Here is a 21,471-nt window from a genome sequence, read left to right on the forward strand (position 1 = left end):
TATTCCTTTAATTACATTGACATTCACAATTCTTGACAGCAACTGTTTCGTAGCGCATAATCATTTATTCAATTATTATATAAATCAATGAATCTATTCTGTCCTTAACTCGTCCGAAGAAATAGCAACTATTAATTCATTAAAAGAAAAGAAAATGCATTTGAGTATGATTTAAAAAAATCCGAAAATTGGAAGAGAAGTTGTGATTATCTTTTATTTTATCTTTTATTACGCCAGAAGAGATTCGTTTAACAATTAAATTAATCATTTTGCACTACGAAACAGATACTGTCAAAAATTGTAAATGTCAATTGAATTAAAGGAATAAATTGTAAGATAGTGAACATCATGAAATTCGGAATATAGATTTTTGTCATTCATTCATTATATGTGTGTGTGTGTGTGTGTGTGCGCGTGGGTGTGTATGTGTGTGTGTGTGTGAGTGACCTTGTTTATGCGTGTGCGGTACGGTTTCAACCAAACTACTCTGTCACATTTTTGGTCTACAGACTTGAAACTTAATATACAATGAATTCAGATCTGTGGAATAAATTCGATTTGGTTTTTAACCGGTAAAATAGTGGTTAAGAGGTCAAGTCAAAGTTGAAAATTTTGAACTTTGCAAGCATAAGTCGACTTAAAGTGTTCCTTTGCCCATGCGCAAATATACATTTATGCCCTAAAGTCGGTTAATTTTTAAAGTTAATATACATCTGTTGTTGGCTCAGATGGTAATAAATAAGGCTGGAGCGAGCGCTAAATGTTTTTGTTTCGATTCTAGCTGACAACACCCGAGTTTTTTTTTTTTTATTATTACTTTTGAAATCCCTATTATATATTGGGTACAATATAATAACCAATAGTAAATTGGCTCTATAATAAAGAATACGAAATTTGCATAAATTAAAATATCATATTTAAGCGTAATTTACGACCAAGCAACGTGCTAGTATATATATATATATATATATATATATATATATATATATATATATATATATATATATATATATATATATAGTGCGTTGCGTTGCGTAGACTATTATTCTGGTTACTTTAAATGGGCCACCCTTTACATCTGGTTCTCCTATTTCCTCATTTCTTAACTCACATTGAGAGCGATTTATCTCTACTCTCCTCATTTAGACACCCTAGGGGACGTTATGAGAAATGAATGAAGACCTTTCTAAGAGAGAAAAGATTTCCCCAACATCTCTATACTACTTAATCGAATATCCTCAATTTACTTTTCTACTCCATTTATGCATTTAAATATTTTTTTAAAGGGTGGCTAATTTCACAAAGGGTATGACGAGACTTAGGAAGAGTTGGCGAAAAAAAAAAAAGGAGAAATCGGGGGAAGAAAAAGGAAACCACCTAAAGAAGTTGTTGCCCCCCCCCCTCATCGCTTAGCCATAGCGTGAGTGGCAGGTGCGAGGTGCGGGGGTACCGGCTAAGTTAGTGGAACTCTTCAGCGAAAGGAGGAGTGAAGAGCGGACATCACAAACAACACCGCGCCACAACCAGCGCAAGATGGCCGCTCCTACTCAAGGGATACAACTTAGCAAAGTAAATATTACCAGTTATTTTTTCTCTTTCAAACGAGTTTAATACTTCTTTTGTTATTGTTGAAAGTCTTAGCACTTGTACTATATATGTGTATAAAAACAATTACTTTATTTCATTAAGCGTCCGTTTTAATGCTTCAACTGCGGAACAAAGAAAATTATCTTTGTATATTATAGTATATATTTAATTTCAAAACATAACAAAGTTTTTTTTTGTTGTTTATTATTTGTTTTATTTTCAGCTTAACTTTATTACTTTCATTTTTAATGCATGTTAAAAAAAACTTATTGTTTGTACATACAATTCTATGTATATATCTTACTGCAGCAATGTTAAAACACGAGGTCTCAGATTAACGAGAGGAGAACCCAAATCCCCCCTCCCGCCTCTTGAGGCGAGGAGGGGGGGGGGGTCGGTATATATATATATATTTTTTTTTTTTTTTTTTTACGACCTGCCCCAGCGTAATATAAACACCCCCGGTATTTTTTTTTTTACAACCTGCCCCAGCGTAGTATAAACACGCCATGTTAAGAACGGCTTTCGGAATAAACACCATTCCCAACTTCCCCATATTAAGAACAGCTTTCGTGGTTGGGAGGTGTTTATTCCGAAAGCCATTCTCAACATGGGGAGGTTGGGGTGTTTATAAGACGCTGGGGCATGTCGTAAAAATTTACCGGGAATTTTACATGTTTGAAAAATTTGCCGAGATTAATATTTCTTGGTATCCAGAACGCGATCGTCAATAATCCGATCTCCCCTCTCCTCTTGAATGAGGAAAATACTTGGGAGCACTGAACACGGAACCAAATATCCCTACTCCACTCGCTATCACCTCCATCAATTTCTGATGTGACACAAGGTCGAGTTTAAAATGGGGAGTGTGCCTTCCCCGCACACACCAATAATGGTCACTCTGAAAACGAGTAAAAAAAAAAAAAAAAAAGAAAAAGATTTTGTTTAAACTTGTCGGCGTCCCCCGGTCATGACGCAACTGACAATAAACAGATTCGATCTCCCGAAGGAGGACTTATTGCTCGGGAGGATGTCCTCCTCCCTCTCGTGAGTTTGAAAGGAACAGTTACTCTACTCTGATATAAACACGAAGGCATGTTTTAAAAGAAAATTCGGTGCTTGTAAAGAATAGACACACAAAATATTTCAGTGTTTTCGGAGTCGGTTCCAATTATTAAAGAATCTTGTGTCTGTCCTGGAAATGATCGAAACCGTCTACGATTTGCAAGCCACAAGAAGTAATATAAACAGACACGCGACCCTAAGTATGTTAAGGCTAAAAAATAGTCCCCTTAAAAAAAAAAAATTTTTTTTCGGAAAGGTTGCTTTCAAATCGTAAAGTGTTTCAGCCATTTCCAGGACCAGTCTGAATTCGCTGTCAATACTCGAAATCTTCTGGGTGCCGGTTCCTTGCAACAACTGAAAATTTAATCATAATAATAACGATCTTCTTTTCACCGTGAAAATAAAAGTATATAAACACTTATTTTATGGAAAAAGAGGTCCTAATGCAGAGAGTGATCCGCGCTATTTTTTAAATCGTATTTCCACGTTTAATTAAAGATTTTTTTTTTTTTTATTCAAATGTAAGGTTAAAGTACAGAATAGGTACAAAACACCTTCCCCTCCCCATGTAAAGAATGGCTTTTTCAATAATAACGTTATTATTTCAGCACGGATCACTCTGTATGAGTATCGAAAAAAAAAAAATAAACATGGCGCTTATGCATCTAAGTTACCGCGCTGTCTTTTTAATAGTAACTTAGTTAAATTCCATTTTTACGATTTTGTTTTTTATTAAATTATTGGTAACTTGTGCTGAAATAATAACGTTATTATTTAGAAATTTATTCTTAAAATGGGGAGGGTGTTTTGTAACTAATCTGTACTTTCACCTAACAATTATAATATGTCGTAAAAATTGAATTCAACTCAAAAATACTATTTAAAAAAAATAGCGCTGTAACATAAATGCATAAACACCAAATTGTTAGGTGAAAGTACAGAATAACTACAAAATACCTTCCCCCTCATGTTCAAAATTAAAAAAATGGGTTTCTAAATTGTTATTTCAACGCGGTTTGCACAAGTACTAAAAACATTTCTTTTAAAACTAAATTAAAAATAAACGGTGTCGATTTAAAACCAAGTGAACAAACAACCTAATAGATAAAATACACACGGACGTTTCAACTATTAAAGTATTTCATATTCATTAACTTTTTAATCGTATTTAAACTTTTACTTTTGAGTCAACTTCTTCTGCCTCTCAACTTTCGCTTGACCATTTTCTTGTCATCTTCGTTAGTTTTGTTATTCACATAGTTTTAAAAAAAAATGATTTCGCTATAGATTAGCAGTAATTATCAAATAAAATATTTTTACCGGTTATTATTAATAATAAACTAATTTTTCAGGTGAGCCCATCCTTTCTCCACGCCAATTCGACAAGTCACACTTGGACTTTCAGTGCTATTGCCGAACTTATCGGTAAGTTTATGTATTTCTCCCCCTTTTTTTTCTATTTATTAAATAACGATATTATAATTTATGTATATTTTGTGTTTATTTAACAGCATTTAAAAAACTTTTTTTCTATAAAAAAAAAAATAAAATAATTCTATTTTGGTACCAGGTACTTCTGCAGTTTATGGATCGTGTTTTTTTTTTTTTTTTTTGTAGGTAGGATTTCCGGACTGTGCTGAAATAATAACGTTATTATTTAGAAAGTATTTTTACCGGGGGTGGGGGGTAGGAATCATTCTGTACTTTTATCTAACAAATTAATAAACAAAAGATACGATGAAAATTTGAATTTAATTTAAATCTATCTATATATTAAAAAAAAAAAAAATAGTATGGTCCGTATTCTGCAGAAGTTTCCAAGTTAAATTCAGTTTTTACAATGTCTTTTTGTTTATTAAATTGGGTGCTTATGCACTTACGTAAATACTTTTTTAATAGTATCTTCGAATTAATTCGGGGTTTGATATCTTTTTCCATTGAATTGTTAGATGAAAGTACAAAATAATTACAAATTACCCTCCCTGTCTTAAAAATGGCTTAAATAATGTTAGCTCAGCACGGTAACATAAGTGCATAAGTATAGTAAATATATAGTATAGAATAGTTAACAAAGCTCTCCTCCCCATGTTAAGAACGGGTTTCTAAATATTATTTCAGCATGATCCATAAAGTGCAGAAGTACCGTATTTTTTTTTTTTTTTTTTTTTTTCTCCAAGAATGTTAATTTCATTACACCACTTGTTCATTGCAGTAACTTTTGCTTTCATCGAAACAATACGCTTTCTCTTGATATCGAGCGCTTTTTATTTCTTCAAATAAAAACAAATAACTTATTGTTTACACTTACAGGTTCAAATTTTTATGGTGACAGTTTCACACCAACATTGATCATGTTGACGCTGATTATTTGTAACGAGACTTTTTTTTTTTTTTTTTTTTTTTTTTTTTTTTTTTGCATCTATGTTGCTGCGATATTTTTTAAATAGTACTTCCGAGTGGAATTCAATTCTTACGATATTTCTGTTCATTAAATTGTTAGGTGCAAGTACAGAATAGTTACAAAACACCCTCTCCGCCCCATGTTTACAATGTCTTTCTAAATGTTATTTCATGGCGGTAACATATATGCACTAGTACCGACTTTTTAGCCTTTTAAAAGCGGGCAAAAGTTCTATCCCCTTGTCTTAGAATAAGTGCTTTATGCTAATTTGATGGTTGAATATAGTTACATTTTTGCTCATTCTTGTATTATTCTTATTAATCCATAACTGTGTATTGAACGGATACTGTGATACTTAGTTCACTACGCCGTATCATAACAAAGGCACATACAAAATTTCGGTGCTAGTGTGACACTTACGTCACCCGCGTGTCGTCTAGTGGTGGAATGTTCCCCGATTGTTGGTCTCCGTGTCAAATGTCAGCGGCCAGTAACCTGAAATAGACTCGTCAAGCGCTCCTGCAATCATGCAAAACAAATTAAAAAGACAAGTCGATATTTGTTTTTTCTTGTGCAAAATTCCTTGTTATTCATAAAGGTTACAATCGTACGTTTCGTAATTCACTATTAAGTTAGGGACTGGCCATTTGTTAACTGCAATGTTCTTTTTTTTTTTTTTTTCTTCGATAAAACTAAATAACTACGTGACAGAGTCAATCGATGAGGCAGTCGGTTTTTTCGCTCGTTCGGACCCAGGGGAGCAAATCTCTCTCTCTCTCTTTTTGCGCTCAAAACTCGCTGCTTATATTGTGGGGGCGTGAATTATGCCTTCTCCTGATCTTCTTTTTTTTCTCTGATTCGGCCCTTTAGCCAATCAGGATGCCGGAACCACTGTCACTCAAATCTTCACCAGGCGACCTATACCCAAAAAATGGGACTGTTTTCTTCTGTTGGCAATTGAGTAGAATAGGCGGACCCCCAATCTTGGCCGGCGTGTGCCTAATGGAATTTGACAGGCCATTAAAACCAGAATGGTCTCGTTCAATTAACTTTGAGGGATCATAAAACTGAACTAAATCCAATTCCACAAAGGCCACCTTTTCAATAGAGGCCACTTACCCACCAGGGAGCAGCCAACAATGATCGCTTTGTAAATTGTAATTTCATTGGTACCCTTCCGCCACCCATGTCTTTGGCGATGGTGCCTCGGCTGTCATGGTCGATTAGTGCCTACCGCTCTCTTGGCCAAAAGAGGTGTCCTTTACAAATACCATTATGGCCTTATCTCCTTTTTTTTTTTTTCCGCTCGTTTACAACTGGGTTTTTTGTTCTACGCCTGTTGTTCGCCCCACCGCCACCTCTTTCTCGGTCGCATGTTCCCTCTGTCAGTGGCTATTTTGTTGGGTGCATTTAGCTTGCAGTTTACTGCACCTTCGAGCCTGTCTCACTAGTGCACTTACTGATCCGCACTATTTTTTAAATCATATTTCCAAGTTTAGTTAAAGTTCTATGATGTTTTTTGTTTTTTTTAATTCAATTGTAAGGTTAAAGTACAGAATAGGTACAAAACACCCTCCCCTCCCCATGTTAAGAATGACTTTTTAAATAATGTTATTATTTCAGCACAGATCAATAAGTGCACTAGTACCAAAATTGCAAGCAGATCGTAGTTTTCCGAGAAAAAGTAAAACAGATCATGCAGACCAACTAAGAGAAATATAAAATAGATACTTAGCATAATCCGTGTATTTTTATTTATGTGTGATCATTTATCAAGGCCAAACGCCACTTGAGGACAGGGGTTAATGAGGTGAAATAATTGTTAGTTGGAAGATGAACCTTACGAGAGGATTGAGAATGAAATCAAAAAATTTAAAACTAGAATATTTGAGAGTTCCAATTTAAGTTCTCTCACATGCATGGTCTCCATTTTTAAGAGACAATGAATATCCCCTACAAAGGTTACGCAATCTCGAACTGCACCTCTCTTGAATTAGCTCTGTTTGGAAAGAACGACTGGAAATGTCGAAATAAGCAGAGAGTACACACCTGGTATTCCCAAATAGTCATTCATTTTAGCACTGACTACGTTCAACGTCGCTTAATTTCTGTGATCACCGAAATTAAGCCATGTTTAGTCTGGTCGGTGGTAAAATGGATAACCATAAGGCAGGAAAGGGTACTCTAAGCACTCCCTAGTACTGAACTGAACACTCCATTTTTTTTTTTTTAAATATTTTTACGGGTGCTTATGCACTTATTGAACCACGATATTTTTAGTATATATTTAATAGTATTTTCAAGTTAAATCAGTTTTACTATATCTTTTTTAGGGTTTGTATTACTGTACACATAGATTCGAAAAAGTTGTCAAAAAAACAAATATATAACAAATAAATGTTACCAAAGGCAAGATAAGTTACTTTTCTACCTAACTGGATATATTTTTTGTGTTGTTATTTAATGTAACGTGTTTATTCAGCTCGAAAAACATAGTGTTTACCGATGTATTGGAAAATTCAAGATGGCGTCTGATTCTCTCTTTAACACGGTAAGTTTGGGAAAAGGTGTTATAAATAAAAAACCGGATAAAATACTGTTAAAAACTCGCTTAATATGTTACCGTGACATAGGTTGACATATATTCGGCGGGTTTTTAATAGTATTTTGTATAGTTTTGTATTTATAACACCTTTTCCCAAACTTACCGTGTTAAAGAGAGAATCAGACGCCATCTTGAATTTTCCAATACATCGGTAAACATTGTATGTTTTTCGAGCTGAATAAACATGTTACATTGAATAAAAACACAAAAAATATATCCAGTTTGGTAGAAAAGTAACTTATCTTGCCTTTGGTAACATTTATTTGTTATATGTTTGTTTTTTGACAACTTTTTCGAATCTGTGTACAGTAATACAAACCCCTTTTTTATTATTAAATTGTTAGGTGAAAGTACAGAATAGTTACAAAACACCCTCTCATGTTAAGAATGGCTTTCTAAATAATAACATTATTATTTCAGTACGGTTCAATAAGTGCACAAGTACCGTTTATTTATCAACTTTTTTATCCAATAGTTGCATTATTTTTTATTTTATTTCTTTAAAACCGGGGGGGGGGGGACAAATAAAATACTTTAACTTGACTGCCTAAAACGGAAGTCGACAAGGTATTTTTCTCTAAAAATGTTTCTAATATGAATAAAATTTTATAACCACTTCAGTTCACATGTGTTTTTGTGTCAGCGTAGTTTTATTAATAATTTAACATTTTAATTTTTTTTTAATTCTAAATGGAACATTTGTTTTTAAAAATTAAATTAAAATAAAACAGTTTCTTTTAAATCCTATTTAAAAAAAGATTTTATTGCAAAATAACGATACAAAAAATTCAGCCTCTTTAATGTTTTATCACTAATTGAAAAGAAAAAAAAGAATTTTACTTTAAAATTTGAAAGCATTTGAGCTGCTGAATGTAAAGTAATTTAAACTGACTTAAAAATTCGGGTATGTTTTACAATCCGTAGAAGTACGAAAAAAATGGTCAAAAAACGATTATATAACAAATAAATGTTATCAAAGGCAAGCTAAGTTACTCTTCTACCTATCTGGAAAATTTGTGGTTTTACATGCTTTAAAAAGTTTATTCGGTTCGAAAAATCATATAGCGTCGAGCACGAGCGTTAGGTGAGAACAAGAAAAATGGCCGCGAATTGACATCTAAATATTTAAAGTGTTGATAATGCTTTAAAAATAAAAAATTATACAAAATACTATTAGAAACCCACCCAACATTTTACCGTGACATATTTGTTTTTTTTTCTTCTTTTTTTCTTCGTACTAGCAACTATGAAAAGATTGGAGTTTCCGAAGTTATTTATATTTAGTATTTAGAAGTTAAGCAATATTACCATTAACAAAATTGGTCAATGTACACTAGTTGTTCAAACGGCAAAGGGTGTTTATTCCGAAAGCTGTTCTTAACATGTGGGGGCTAGATGCTTATTCCGAAAGGCATTTTCTTATTTTCAACCTCCCCATGTTAAGAACGGCTTTTGGAATAAACACCCTTATAATTTTATGACCGAACATTATCGTAATAATTAGAATTAACTTTCAAAAACCTTATTTAAAAAATAATTTGGTTAAAACACATTTTAAAGCGGAAAAAAAAGTTTAAGACACCAGGACAACGGCACAACGCAGGGTATATACTGCTGGTGCTGGTTTCTATACATTTTAGTTACTTTTTTAATACTTATTTATTGAACATTTTTTCATTACTTTAATTAATTTTTTATTTTTTTATTTTTTTTTTTTTTACTCGTGACATTTTATTTAGCTTCACTTTGAAATGTATTCGCATTTTTCCTTTAATGCAATAAATTACCGAAATACGATGAGATGAAAACTTTCGTTTATATGCCAGAGTTAAAACTTGCCCTAAATTAAATTTTTATTTTTTTTACCAATAATAATAATAATAATAATAATACCTAGTTTGATATATTAATGAAACGTTAGTAAAAGAAAATGCGGTTCTTTTATATGACGGTGTCGCTACAGAAAAATGTTGTTTTGCTTTTGTTTAGAAACACAAATGAACCAGTGGAACCACAATACTCAAACTTTAATTCATAAATTGCTTTTATATATTTGTTTCTTTGACACTTTTCTCATCTCGGTCATTTGTTAAACAGACCCTTACTTTCTATCATATTATGGATTATCCAAGCCAAAAGAAAACATTTTTCCCCACGGGTTCCTCTTGTCAAACAAAAAAAATAAAATAAATAACGTGAAATAATTATTCAAGATTTGTCAATGAAGTTTTTCTTTCAAAACTTGAATAATATTGTTAAAAATGTATATGAACTGATTCGTTCATGTATAACAATTTTAAATTATCGTAACAAATCTTTTTCCTCTCTCTCTCTCTCTCTCTCTCTCTCTCTCTCTCTCTCTCTCTCTCTGTGCCTACCGTTACAAAAATGTCGAACTTAGTTTTTTTAGTTCTATACTTTTTTTTTTTTCTCCCTTTAAACTTTGACAATTGTTTCATATGAAAATGTACAACCTTGTTTTTCCATACCCGCAATCTCTATCAATAAAATTGTGTGACTACTTCTGTGTGTTTTTCAAAACTAGTAGACTTACACGTCTTTATTTTTTTATTTTTTAGAGTTTGTATTACTGTACACATAGATTCGAAAAGGTTGTCAAAAAACAAATATATAACAAATGTTATCAAAAGCAACATAAGTTACTTTTCTATCTAACTGGATAATTTCTTTAGTGTTTTTATTTAATGTAAGATGTTTATTCAGCTCGAAAAACATAGTGTTTACCGATGTATTTGAAAATTGCAAATGGCGGCGGCACTCTGGTGAACACGGTAAGCTTGGGAAAATGAGTTAAAACTAAAAAACTAGCAAACATATTGTTAGAAACTCGCATAATGTTTCCATGGCATAGGCTGAAATATATTCGGTGGGTTTTTAACAGTATTTTGTGTATTTTCTTAGTTTTAACTCATTTTCCCAAACTTACTGTGTTTACCAGAAAATGCCCCGCCATTTGCAATTTTCAAATACATTGGTTGTTACCCGCCTGTTGCGGACGATCGTCGACCTCCGAACCCTTCTACTGCCGGTGATAATTCTTGGCCCTTGATTGATCAGGACTGGTGGTATTATCAGAAACCACGATAGTGTTCTTCACTTCATGCTCATCCCTATTCATTTCAAACATCGAATGGACTGTTCCTTTTAAGCGCTCTAATTGAAGGTTACCCTCATCCTCATCTATTTTATTAGCATCTTTTCTAGCCCTTAGTATGCTGTTGATGCGGTTTACTCTCCTTTTCCCATACACTAGAAAAGCTATTATCATCACGATCAAGATGATTATCATAGGATATAACCATTTATTTACTTCTTCCCATCGCCATTTTTCTCGTTCGTTATTACTCTTCACTGTTCGTAACTCATCTACTAACTCGCTCATAAGTCGTTCCGACCGGTCTCAGAAGAGGTGGAATTTCGCGAGCTTCTATCTTCGGAAATTCCTTAGTGATAGGGGTCCATACTTCCAACCACTTTACACGCGGTATTTTAATTAATGACAGAAAGTCATTCCGAAGCTCAAACTTCTCTGTAAGTTTATAGGATGGCAAGATCTCCAGAGTTGGGCTGACTGCTGCACAACTCATAGGTAGATCTATAATGGTCATAGGTGGATGAATAAGTACTTCACCTTGTTGCCGTCCCTTGCAGACTTTCGTCAACCTTCGCTTACTAGTTGAGGCCACTGCCCAAACACCATCCGATAGATGTATAGCTTGGGGGGGTGAGTGTATCCATCGACACCTCGGCTCCACAGTATTTATCGATTCCCTCCTCATTACCTTGAAATAATTGAATGACGCATAAGTTGTGTCCGTTGGTTGCATAGATGGGACTTTTTACTGCACAAACTTTCAGTGCATTCATGCTACATGCTAGTGCTTCGCTAGGCGACAACACTATGAATTTGGTTTGGGCGGGGTTAGAAGCTATTCCTTCCGTCTCAACTTTGTATCTTGCTACTGCCCCTTCCCCAGTGACGTTATTAGGAAACGGTATCGGTAAGTTAATTACGTTAAACACCTCGAAATCGCTCTCCACTCAACAAAGGTAACTCAACCATTACATAAATCTTATCATTTTCCATAATTGTAGCACAACTTAAGGCTTTATAATATTCCCATAGACTCTTCTTTGGATCTACTGGTAAGCGTAAAGCATGCGGCAAGTCTGACTGAATCATCCCGAGTATTGTTTTTAATTCTTTGGGAGGTATGATGCTCGGTGACATGTGCGCTAATCAAAGTAAATCTAATTGTGTCCTAACATGTTCCATCGCCAATGTCAATAACTGAATTGATGAGTCGAGTTGGTTTGTCATCATCAGCAATTCCAGTATTTGCCCAATTACAGCTTCTACGGTACTTATTCTTCCAGCCAAAAAAGTCAAACTTCCATTTAGGCTTGTGACCGTATGAGATAGCCAGTTAATTCTTTGTCTGTTCTGTTAGTTCATATCTAGTAACGTTCATTATTGATAAACTTTCCCCTACGACATGCTTTATCTTCTATTGATTTTCCTCTAAACTGCTTATATATTTTCTTAATGCCTCTGTGTCACTTTCTGATACTGTACCAAATAATACGTGTAGTGCTTTACCTACGAAAGGTAGTATAGATCTCTAACTCGTTTTTGGGTCCCTTCTGTTGCCAATAATCCAATATCCCTGAAATATCTTCCAACATATCGGAGTCTTTGCTTCATCTTAACTAATCGTCCTCCTAGTGATACAAATAACACTGGATCGGAATCTGTCCCTAGTTTTGATTGATTTTTCTGCAATTGTCGATTTAAGTCCATCGCTAAGTCAACTTCGTGTTTTAGTTCCCTTTGAACCTTCCGATATGCTCCTAGATCGATGACGAATGTCAAGATCCACTTGGAGCGCGTAATTGTCACCTCGCTGGTCTTCTTAAATATTGTGCTGTGGGTGTGGCGCAGCGCTACTGTCCAACCAGCCATCATTACCATCATCACTATCAGGCGACGTATCCTACAAGTACACATAGTAGAGCTCTTTTATTATTTATTCAATTTTTATTTCAATTATTCAATTTCGTTCCCCAAATAACTTTACGATAGAATTAATTGGATTTTCCTTGTCTTCATCTTCTTTATAACTATCTTTCATTTCCCCTCGTTTTGAGATAACATTGATAGGTCGGTTTATGCTGCTTCTCAGAAGTCTAGGTCCCATCACATCGCCTATTACTTCTGGGGGCTGTGTCGACGGAATCGTATTGCTCTCTAATTCATCAGCCCTATTCTCCTTACCAGCTTCCCTATCTCTCCGTACTGACAATGGAATGTCATCTTCAGATTCCCAACCTTCCGAATCTGGGGGTGTAGTTGTTGTCTCCGTCAGCAAGTCCGTATCCTCTTCCTCAAATTCTACCTCTAACTCCCGTCCAACTGCTATCTCATCATCAGCCCACCTATCCGGATCTTCCCGATCTCCTTCCGGATCTATCAGTATATCAGTCTATCTGACGCGTGAACCCTCTTCGTTTTATTTGTCAGTTGATCCCATATTTTATGTTACCGGTCCCGTTTGTTTTACTATCCTATAGTACGATTTCCATCTAGGATCTAATTTTCCTTTTCTAACCTGTGCTCTGTAGTATACCAGGTCGCCAACTCCATATGTTTTCTTAACCCTTCCATCGTTGACTCTTTTGTTACGCTTTTTCTGTGCTGAGTTAATCCTTCGACGCACTTCACTAAACAGAGAATGCTGCTGCTCGATCATTTTTTTATGATTTTCTTCCCCAGTATACCTTTTTTTTTTTTTTGGTAGTAGATTATCTAATGGTAACACTACATCTCTACTGTGCACCAGGTAATATGGAGAGAATTTAGTCGTATTGTTATGTGAAAATCTGGCCGCTGCTAAGGCCTGATTCAAGAACAAGTCCCAATTTTCGACTTCGTCCTCTGATAACTTCGACAGCGTATCTCCCAAAAACCTATGGAATCTTTCTACTTTAGCATTGCTCTGGGGGTGGTATGGAGAGGTGGTGATATGTTTCACTCCTAAATATCCCGTCACCTCCCTTATAGTGGTATTTACAAATTCTCTGCCATTGTCTGTCACTAACATACGTGGGACACCATACCTAGGGAAAATTTCATTCATAAGTATCTCCGCCATGGTTTGTCCATCCTTCCTTTGCACAGGGAATGCCTCTACCCAGCCAGTTAACCAATCGACCATGCTGACTATATACTTATTTCCCTTGTTACTACTATTATATGGTCCTGAAACATCCATGCTCCACTTCTCAAACGGATATGATGGAATATCAGTCTCCATTAGGGGTGTCTTAGCGCCCTTAACAGCCCGCTTCTGGCAAGTGACACATTCCGTCACATAGGAGTGGGTATGTTTATACATACCCGGCCAATAGTATTTCTTTGCTAAAAGCGAGTAAGTCTTATCAATACCTACATGACCTAACCCATCATGTGCTACCTGCACTACACTGGCCCTCACGTGGCCATCCGGGACATACAAGCGTAACATTGGGTTCTTTTCTTCTCCATTTACATAGTATACCTGATCATCTTCCAACAGGTATTTTCTCGATTTTGAAAGCGGTAATTTCCCTTCTACTAGCAATTTCTTAAGTTCGCTATACTCTTTTTCCCGGCTCGCTTCTAACTTAAGTAGTTTCAGGTCTATCGATTTCCACCCAATCTTATCGGAATCGTCTTGAGTCATTTTCTTCTGGCTCTATTTCATCTTCCATCTCCAAGGGCCTATTCGGCAATTGCTGAGAGTTGAGTACGCAGATTCTATAGTTATTATCATTAACTAGATTCTGATCACTAGCGTCAGCTTCTTCCCCTACCGCTTCGGGAATTCTAGATAATAAATCTGCACACGTGTTCTCTTTTCCGGACAGGTATTCTATCTTACAGCCGTAGCCACTCAGTTGCATAGCCCACAGTTGCACCTTTCGATTCTTCCATTCAGCATCGAACAAGTACTGTAATGGGCGATGATCAGATTTTATTACGAACGTCGCGCCCGCCAAATAAAAATGCAGCTTTTGCAAAGCGTACGCCTCTTTTTCAATCACGGGCCACTTCTGTTGGGCCTTTGTTAACTTGTGAGAGAGAAAGTAAATAGGCATTTCATCCTTTATTCCTGGGATTACAGCTTCTGCCTCTTCATATGGCTGAGTCAAGCAAGCTCCGATACACGTATCACTAGCATCCGTATATAGGACCATAGGCTTGTTAAAATCAGGATAAATCAATAAAGGAATGGAGGTCAGCTCCGCCTTTAACGTAATTAATGCTTTCTGACATGCCTCGGTCTAATTGAACCTAGCATATTTTTTTGTTAGATTAATTAGCGGTATAGCTATTCTAGAGAACCTTCTGTAATAACCTACAGTCCCTATAAATGCTCTAACTTGTCTAACTGTTTGAGGTTCTGGCATTGCCCTTATGATCTTTATTTTATCAGTATCTGGCCTTACTCCAGATTGGTCTATGATGAATTCTAAATATTTAGTCTCTTTTCTCATAAATTGACACTTTTCGATCTTCAATTTCAAGCCATGATATTTCAGACGATCTAACACAGCCTGTAAATGTTTAAAGTGTTCTTCCGGGGTTTTTTAGAAGATTAAGATGTCATCCAAATATGCCATGGCAAAATGTTCAAATCCCCTCAACACTATTGCCATTAATGATTGAAAAGCACCAGGAGCTCCTGCTAGCCCAAATGGCATGACACGGAACTGGAACAATCCCATGTGACAACAGAAAGCCGTTTTAGGTTTGTCCTTCTCATTTACTGCCCCTTGCCAGTAACCTGATCTTAAGTCTTAGGAGGAAAAACATGTAGCTTCCCCAGCATCGCTAAAATATCGTCTATCAAGGGCAGGGGATAAGCAGTAGATTTTGTTATCTTATTAAGTTCTCTAAAATCTACACAGAATCTATTTCCTCCGTCCTTTTACTCCACTACTACTACTGGAAAACCCCAAGATGATTGAGACGGCTCGATAATTCCAGCCTCTCCCATCTCCTTCACTGCTTTCTCAACCAACTCTCTCTTCCAAATAGGCGTTCTGTACGGCCTCATCTTTATTGGTTGATGGTCTCCCGTGTCAATCGACATTTTTACTGTACGTGTATTACCTAACTCCTTATCTGACTTAGCTAACACTCGCTTATTAGCTTTAACTAGTCTTCCTAATCTTTCTCGGTATTGGTCAGGACAGTCTAATTCCACCTTGTCACTAATTGCTTCGCTCTCTACAGGTATTTCTTCGCACCTCACCCTAGTTTTTAATGTTAACACTGAAGCTCTGCCCAACTTAGTTCCTGATTTAATATTAACTGTCTTTAGACTCGTATTTGCTACAACTACTGGAAAATTCTGCGCCTGACCTTCCTGCACTAATGCTGGTAACACTGTCACGTCCTCGTCCTCTTCTATGTGGGGAAGGGGTAACACCTGATAAACGGCTTTGTTATCCCTTATAGCCCCTTCTACCTCACCCCAGCTCGTCACCGCTGTTCTAGGTGGAATTTTTAAATCTTCACGAGACACGAGGTCCACTCGAGTGAGCATCGTGCTACCTAAAATAATTTCTTCCTCCCCAAGGACTAACTTTGGAGGGTCGAATTTTAATACGGCGTTCCTCTGTCTTAGCCAGTCTCCTCCCAGTATCACGTCGTGGGTCATTTTTGGTGCTACATACAGTGTGTGGGATGTCTCGGTCTCCTCCACTTTTATCTTCATTTCCAGCATCCAATCTAACCTGAATCTACCCCCATCTGCTTGAAACGCGTTCACCTTAGTTGGCATAAATCGGTCGGCGGGGAGTCTTAGTCTTTGCAACTCTAACGAACTAATGACTGAAATTTCCGATCCGGTGTCTATCAGTGCTCTGAGCGTTTCGCCCTCTACATCAATATTGCAGGTGAGTTAGTCATCTTCGGATCATATTTGACATAACTTAATCCCTTCTCTATCCTTGTCCGAAGGATTCTTAACTTTTCCTCTTTCTACGACTTTCCCATAAATGCCCATTCTTCCCGAACCCCTGGCACGTCTCCTTCTTCCAAAGTGGACAGCTAGTTGCGGTGTGCCCTCTTTCCTTACACTCGTCACACCGTACGAACCCCTTTGCCTTGCAACTCCGAATTAAGTGTTCCTCATTGCCGCACTTAAAACACTTAGGTCTCAACATACAGGTCCTCTTTGAATGTCCTGGGCGGCCACAGTTGAAACAGTGCACCCCGTCTCTGCACTGATAACTATAGTGCCTCTCTTTTCCGCAATTATAGCATTTTAATTTTAAAGCCCCATCTATGCTTTTCCGGACATTCCTATCTCTCCTAGGGGTCACCTGCCCTTTCGCTACTGGGCCGAACCTAACTAGTTTAAAGATTTCTTTGTTGGGGTCTTCCTGGGTTTTAATTTGGTTCTGGGTGGATTGTTTCTGTCCTTAATCCTACATTCATGTGCCCTGTGCCCTTCTTTCTGGCAAACAAAGCACAATAGACCCCTCTTTAAGTTAGGATGGGGTATGTATCTTCCCCCTACCCTTGGGTCCCGGTGTTCTGGATTCGTGGCTTCTTCCCCCTCAACTCTGAAGCTCAGGGCATTTTGCTCGGATGTGTCCTCGTCGACAGCATCCGTAGCAGACCTTCAACCAGTCTGTCTTGTTCTCCTCTAATTTTCCTAATCTCTGGAGGAGAGCTTCAGCTCGTCGAGCCTGTGCAAAGGCCTCCTCCAACGTGTTAGGTTCTGCTCTTGCCACGTCCTGATGCAACAGAGAATTACTCAATGCATCCGTGAAGAACTCTGTCAGCTGGGCCTGGGTAGCCGGATCATTTCTCCGATCTTGATCCGGGTAGGCTACCTTAGCAAGAACGCTCATGCGTCCCTCTAGGTGAGCAATGGATTCTCCATCCCTCTGCTTCACCCCTATCAGCGCTCGAGCTGCCTCTGTTCGGCTCAAGTGACTACCGAAGTGCTGCTGGATGTCATGTTCAAACCTCTCCCAGTTGGTTTGGGATCTGTACTTATCCAATTACTCCCCAATCCATTCTCGGTATAGTCATACGCCAGTAAGATCATATTGGGCCCCCGGCAGGTTATAGATGCGCCCTTTCTTTTCTATTGCATTGAGCCAGGGTCCCAACTCCACAGCTAAACCTGTGAACAGTGGAATTCTGGATCCCGTTACATTAAGTTTTGGGGTAAGCCGACCCATCATCTTCAATCCCGCGACCCAACTCCTCTGCAGCCCTAGCAGATTCCATATTAAAAAAAACAATTAAGCGCTCTTTGAAAAGCCCACAAGAAGTCCAAAACGAACAATGACAAAGCAAAAAGAAGTGAAAAGAACAAAAATAGTGGTTTTCCTACCTGATTGCTGAGATATTCCTGGTTCTGCGCTGCTTTTTGTTGACTCGCTTGTTGGGAAGTCCCACCTGTTATAAACAGTAAACATCCTGGTTTTTTTTTTTTTTGGTTAGCTAACACACCTTCCTGATTTCAATAATCCTGGTAAACGGTTCCACATGTCACCCCACCCCCACTCTCTCACCTTCACCCGCCTGTTGCGGATGATCGTCGACCTCCGAACCCTTCTACTGCCGGTGATAATTCTTGGCCGTCTAAGTTACGGGTATGAGGTAGTGACTGAATTATCGGTGGATCGTCTAGTTATACGTCCTGGACCTAGTTTGTTGTGTACCCTCTTAACGACGAACGCCGTCGAAAGAGGGCCGTGGATTTGTGGTGTAGTTTAAAGAAGAACAGGACAAACGATTATACACACCATATATTCAAATGAAACAGTAGAGTTCTTATCACTCTTTCAGAACTTTGAAGGAAGCGATGTGTTAGCGTTCTACAAACAATGTCGAAGGCGTCAGCTTTCAAACTTATTGAGTGTTGGTCTCTGGGGGTCTGGGTGGATGCGCATGTCTCAAAAAATCCTCGGCTCTATGCATCTATCTTTTCATCTGAGAGTCTGTCGCTCTGGCATTCTCGGCTTCTTCACCCCTGCCTCTTCCCGGCAGTCTCTCTCTTTCTCTTCTTCACCCCTGCCCTTCCCGGCAGTCTTTGTCGGCTTCTTCACCCCTGCCCTTCCCGGCAGTCTCTGTCGGCTTCTTCACCCCTGCCCTTCCCGGCAGTCTCTGTCGCTTTATCTCTCTAACTTGGATATATATATAACAGCCTTCAAGTTTGACCTCTGAATCCGACGCAGATATGATTTCACTGAAAGATATATATTTAATTGTCAATTCATGAGTTGATTTCGTCATTCCTAAAAATAAACAATCACTTCCCTCAAATATCCGATTGAGTTTCAAACACAGTTATTAATCTTCAACATACACAGAGTTCTCAGGTTCTTGAATAAACAACTTGAAACCAAGTGGTTTCGTCTTACTTTCTAACGGGGGGGGGACATAAAAATGGGGACAACTTTCTATAATTCAAATATACTAAATTTGTACTGAAGTTGATTCATAGCAACAACATTTTCTTTTTTTTTTATATTGTTTTACAGATTATATATCTAAAACAGTTACACATAGTTGTCACCCCCCTTACTTCGTTACATTGGTAAACATTGTATGTTTTTCGAACTGATAAACATGTTACATTAAATAAAAACACTAAAAAAAATTATCCAGTTAGGTAGAAAAGTAACTTATCTTGCCTTCGATAACATTTATTTGTTATATATTTGTTTTTTGACAACTTTTTCGGATCTGTGTGTATAGTAATTCAGATTATTTTTTACTATTGAAAAAAAAAAATTTAGTACAAAAACAAACTTTTTTAAAATGGTTGCAAAATCAAATCCACCTAAATGCATATTGGTTTCTTTATAAGCTCATTTAACTCTATTTTTAACAGGTTGAAAAATATTTCAAGACCTTTTGAAATTTAAAAAGAATTTGAAATCCTAAACTATCGAATAGAAAATCGTTTAAATTGACATTAATGTAATTGGTTAGTTAGAGTTAGGGAAATCATACACTTGTCACGTGCTGAGCAGTAAATATCTCTGATACTGGATGACGCATCTTCAGGAGGAATTGCTTCAGTTTCAACTTTATTCCTTGACTGTCACTGAAGTGGCAGGTCCTCTCCAACAGAAGAGGCTCATATGCTGGCATCTACTGCTAGGTTTTTAAGCCAGCAAGACTTTCTTTTTTTTTTTTTTATCAAATCCAATAAAACGCTTTTTCCACTGTCTCTTGTGGATATTTAAGCAGGATTCTAATCATATTGTTCTTCGAACAAACTCGTTTTGGAAAAAGATTGCCTGTGCATCAGCAACCATGATTTTGACACTTAATCAGATCAATATTTTATAAGTTCTTGTTTTCACTGTGATGATGCCTCTAGGTTTTCCTCCTGTGGCACGGCTCTAACACTATTCTTTTCTTCACACTATACATCTTGGCATCAATCTGTTTAGATTATTGGGAAAAGGTAATGAATTTACAAATCCTTAACCACTTCTCAGATCCTTTGCTAACTATCATTTCTCATGAGATTTGCTATAGCAATATAGTAGCTCCAATTTGTTTATTCTGGTGCATTTTGATTTATCTACGTTTCATGAATCTACTTTGGTGTGACATCTACACTTTGTTATGCGATCTACATCTTGTATTGTGATCAACAATGGACAAGAGCAACAAAAACTTCTAAGTGTTTTTTAAAACAAAGCCTGGAACTAGCAGTGACAGCCGATAATGTCTTTTCATTGGAAATCATCAAAATTATATTCGTCTTCCGATTTATCGAAGAGGGACCTATGTTTTCAGTGGCGTGCGTCCGTTAGTCCGGACAATTGCCACATAACCGTCCATTAGTTTTTTCTGAAATTTTGCCACAAACTGTATTTTGTCAAATAGATGTGCACCGTGAAAAAAATTTATTTTTGCAAAAATTCCAGTTGCATGACTAGGGGCTCAAAAGAGGTTAAAAATGGCCAAAAGTGACACTTTTTAACCCATAACTTTTGATCCATACATTAGATTTTTCTGAAACTTAGCCAAAATGTGGAGCCCATTGTTCTTAATATAAATCCAGTATGGGTGACCTTGACAAAATTCTGGTTCACGTTCCCGGGGATTTTAAGTGCTAAAAATGCCTATTTTTGTGGCTCTTTTTTATATTTCTCAAAAACTTGATATGTCTGACTATAGTGTTTTTTCACAGTGGTCAACTCAAATATACATGTGTTAAGGCCTGAAACTGCATCGTTATCCATTTACACCGGGATTTGGCGACCCCAGGGGCTCAAGAGATCAAAAATACCCCACAATGGCCAAAATTTACACTTTTTGCCCCATAGCATTTGATTCATCCATTAGATTTTCCTGAAACTTGGCCAAAATGTGGAGGCCATTGTTCTTTATATAAATTCAGTATGGGTGACCCTGGTAACATTCTGGTTCGCATCCCTTTAGGACTTTTATGGCTAAAAAAACATGCTTTTTGGAGCTCTTTTTTCATATTACTCAAAAACTTGATATGTGTTGGAGATGCCCCTCCATGGGATTAATGAACTCTCTCATTATGTCACTTCTGGTAACAAGTATCGGTGCCCGGCAGTCAGAGATTGGTACATGGCTAAGCAAGTCGTGTGCAAGAACGCCCAACAGTTTAGGAATGGTATTGCTCAACCCGCCTTGCCTGTAATATATGTGAATGCATGTTTGTTTCTAAGAGTCCTATGTTACTTTTGTTTTTATTACCATTTAACACTATAACAACTGGTGACGAACGGA

The 21,471-nt window shown here is 37.0% G+C and overlaps 1 protein-coding gene across 2 annotated transcripts in view; it reads left to right on the forward strand.

Moving 5' to 3' along the window:
* The first annotated feature begins 1,416 nt into the window (after positions 1-1,416).
* The window catches only part of LOC145239814 (MORC family CW-type zinc finger protein 3-like), a 108,325-nt gene continuing 88,270 nt past the window's right edge, over positions 1,417-21,471 (forward strand). Inside the window, exons 1-2 of one of the 2 annotated variants that reach the window (XM_080103342.1) lie at positions 1,417-1,569; positions 4,005-4,077. In XM_080103342.1, coding sequence (XP_079959468.1) covers positions 1,534-1,569; positions 4,005-4,077 — 109 coding nt within the window. In that variant the 5' untranslated portion in view covers positions 1,417-1,533. Of the gene's footprint in view, positions 1,570-2,198; positions 2,635-4,004; positions 4,078-21,471 lie in introns of those variants that run through there. The other variant, XM_080103343.1, reaches the window with a different exon arrangement.

The sequence above is a fragment of the Euprymna scolopes genome, chromosome 19, assembly GCF_053919585.1.
Source record: "Euprymna scolopes isolate OS-2025 chromosome 19, ASM5391958v1, whole genome shotgun sequence".
In the NCBI taxonomy this organism is placed as follows: Eukaryota; Metazoa; Mollusca; class Cephalopoda; order Sepiida; family Sepiolidae; genus Euprymna; species Euprymna scolopes.